A 2,172-nucleotide genomic window follows, 5' to 3' on the forward strand; every position below is an offset into this window, starting at 1 on the left:
AAGATAATATCTCATTTTTACCTGTAGCTTCGAAATAGCAGCTGATTCAAATTATACAGCAAGATTTAAATAATTGCAATTTCTCCAAGCAGGGCTCTGAAGGTGATCGTAGAGCGGCAAAAGCAAAAGTGAGTCCACAGCGCAGAGAGACCTTGGAGCGATGTTGACAGCGCCTCCAGAGAGCAGTGAAACGATAGCAGGGTTGCTGACTAGAGAACGTAAAAATTACGCCAAGCGCGTCAAATAAATTATCCGGCCTGAACGAGAGAAGGACGTTATCACTCCCCGGTGATGATACGCCAGACATCATATATCATATACAAAGACATGTAACGAACTAAAAACGTTACCGTGTCAGTAGGTCTTTATTATTTGTTCAAATCTAGGTGGAGGTGATATACCAAAGTGGCGCTACCCTGTACATACCTAGCAGGTTTTATAAAAGTAGATATTATAAGTTCAGCTTTTTGATAATATTAGTAATTACGACTTTGAACAGTTCCTGTAATTAACATCTAAATAGCTAAAGAACATGGTTAAAAGATGTACATTCAGAGTTTTACAAAAAATGTTTAGAATTTCTTCTGTAATACTAACGGTTCCAACTTGAATTGTTATTATAGATAATTGTTGGCTAAAGACCTATAAATATTATAACAAAAGTCCCCCGAATATAGCCTTTATGCAAGGTACATCTTGTTATGCTAGAACCGTTCGGTATATGCATTTTTTGCATAAAAAATAACGGAAATGTATTTTTTTTTCACTCGGTAGTTTTATCCAGGTACAGACGGAAAGTTCTCTTCAAAAGAGTTAAAATACATGTATGTGGGGTAATGGAAATAAGGGTACCTCAATGGGTAAAAATAATCTGCTACGCAGATGATCTGGCTGTATTAACCACAGCTGAAACCTCCGAAGGAATGATACGCAAAACCGTAGAGGCTTTACATTATATATACTTGTGGATGAATCAAAACTAGTTGGAAGTTGCACCGGAGAAAACAACTGCTATTCTTCTAAACTGAAAAAGAAGGATAGGTGGTATGCAAATTGTCGGTGGGAAGTACGTTAAACCAACTAATACAGTAAAATACCTCGGAATAACACTAGATAGAGGGCTAACTTACAGTCAACATGTAAAAGATGCTTGCGGAAAAGCAAACAGAACTGTCAAAGCTATATGTGGATTACTTTCGAAGCTCAAAAAAAAGGAAAGTTCTTGCGGTATCAATGCAAAATATAATTCTATACGGCGCTCCTGTATGGGTCGAGGCACTAAAATTTCAACGGACGAAAAATATTTTGCTTTCCACACAGAGAAAAATGGCCCTAAGGATCTGTTCAGCGTATCGTACGATATCAACAGATGCCGTGTTGGTTATAGCTGGGCTGATCCCCCTGCATTTAGCAGCTGAGGAAAAGCGAGACTTATATGTCAAAGCAGAGATTAACGATGAGGTGAAAAGACAGCAACGACGAGGTACCTATCAAAAATCGTAAGAGGAGTGGGATACATCCGACAAAGGAAGGTGGACTAGAAAGTTAATACACAACGTGGAGGACTGGACAAGTAGGAAACACGGAGACGTGGAATATTACATTACGCATTTTCTTTCCGGGCATGGAGTCTTCATGGACTTCTTGCACAGAATAAAGAAAATACCAAATGGCAACTGCATGTACTGCGACGAAATCGACGATGCCGAGCATACGTTGTTCTGCTGTCCAAGATGGGAAAACGGCAGAAACAAAGGTCTGTCTTGTTGTCGGATGTAGGAATGTTAACTTCGGGCACCCTGATTATGAAAATGACCAAAACTAGCGAAATATGGGGAAATGTAGGAGCATTTAGGAAAGAAATAATAATAGAGGAAGGAAAAGATGAAAAGGCAAGAAATGCGGAAGTGTCCTAAAAATAAATAGGATAGAATATAGATAAAAAATTAACACAGATAAGATATAAATCCCAATATCACGTATGAACCCGAAGTAATGCCTTGCGGCGGTTCCGGGTAAGGGGAGAGGAGGAGCTGACTCCTCGGAGGTGGACTTTTTTAGTGGGTAACAATTCGACTCCCACACTGTTTGGGGTTCGTCTCTATGATCGTCTCTCTCGAGATGGTGATAGGAACGAACACCACTCTCCTATAAAAGGTTTTTTACCACCCC

The 2,172-nt window shown here is 39.5% G+C and overlaps 1 protein-coding gene across 1 annotated transcript; it reads left to right on the forward strand.

The window, feature by feature from the left end:
* Positions 1 to 1,326: 1,326 nt before the first annotated feature.
* Positions 1,327 to 1,779, forward strand: LOC115887892. Its single transcript, XM_030907415.1, has 2 exons — positions 1,327 to 1,483; positions 1,529 to 1,779. The coding sequence occupies exons 1-2, from the start codon at positions 1,327 to 1,329 to the stop codon at positions 1,777 to 1,779; spliced, it is 408 nt and encodes a 135-aa protein (XP_030763275.1).
* The last annotated feature ends 393 nt before the right edge of the window (positions 1,780 to 2,172 follow it).

The sequence above is a fragment of the Sitophilus oryzae genome, unplaced genomic scaffold (genome assembly GCF_002938485.1).
Source record: "Sitophilus oryzae breed Bouriz unplaced genomic scaffold, Soryzae_2.0 scaffold_679_pilon_pilon, whole genome shotgun sequence".
Classification (NCBI taxonomy): domain Eukaryota; kingdom Metazoa; phylum Arthropoda; class Insecta; order Coleoptera; family Curculionidae; genus Sitophilus; species Sitophilus oryzae.

Coding starts and splice junctions, on each gene's coding strand:
- LOC115887892 (XM_030907415.1), top strand. CDS start 1,327: ATGGCCCTAAGGATCTGTTCAGCGTATCGTACGATATCAACAGATGCC. Junction 1,484..1,528: donor GAAAAGACAGCAACGACGAG/GTACCTATCAAA, acceptor CATCCGACAAAG/GAAGGTGGACTAGAAAGTTA.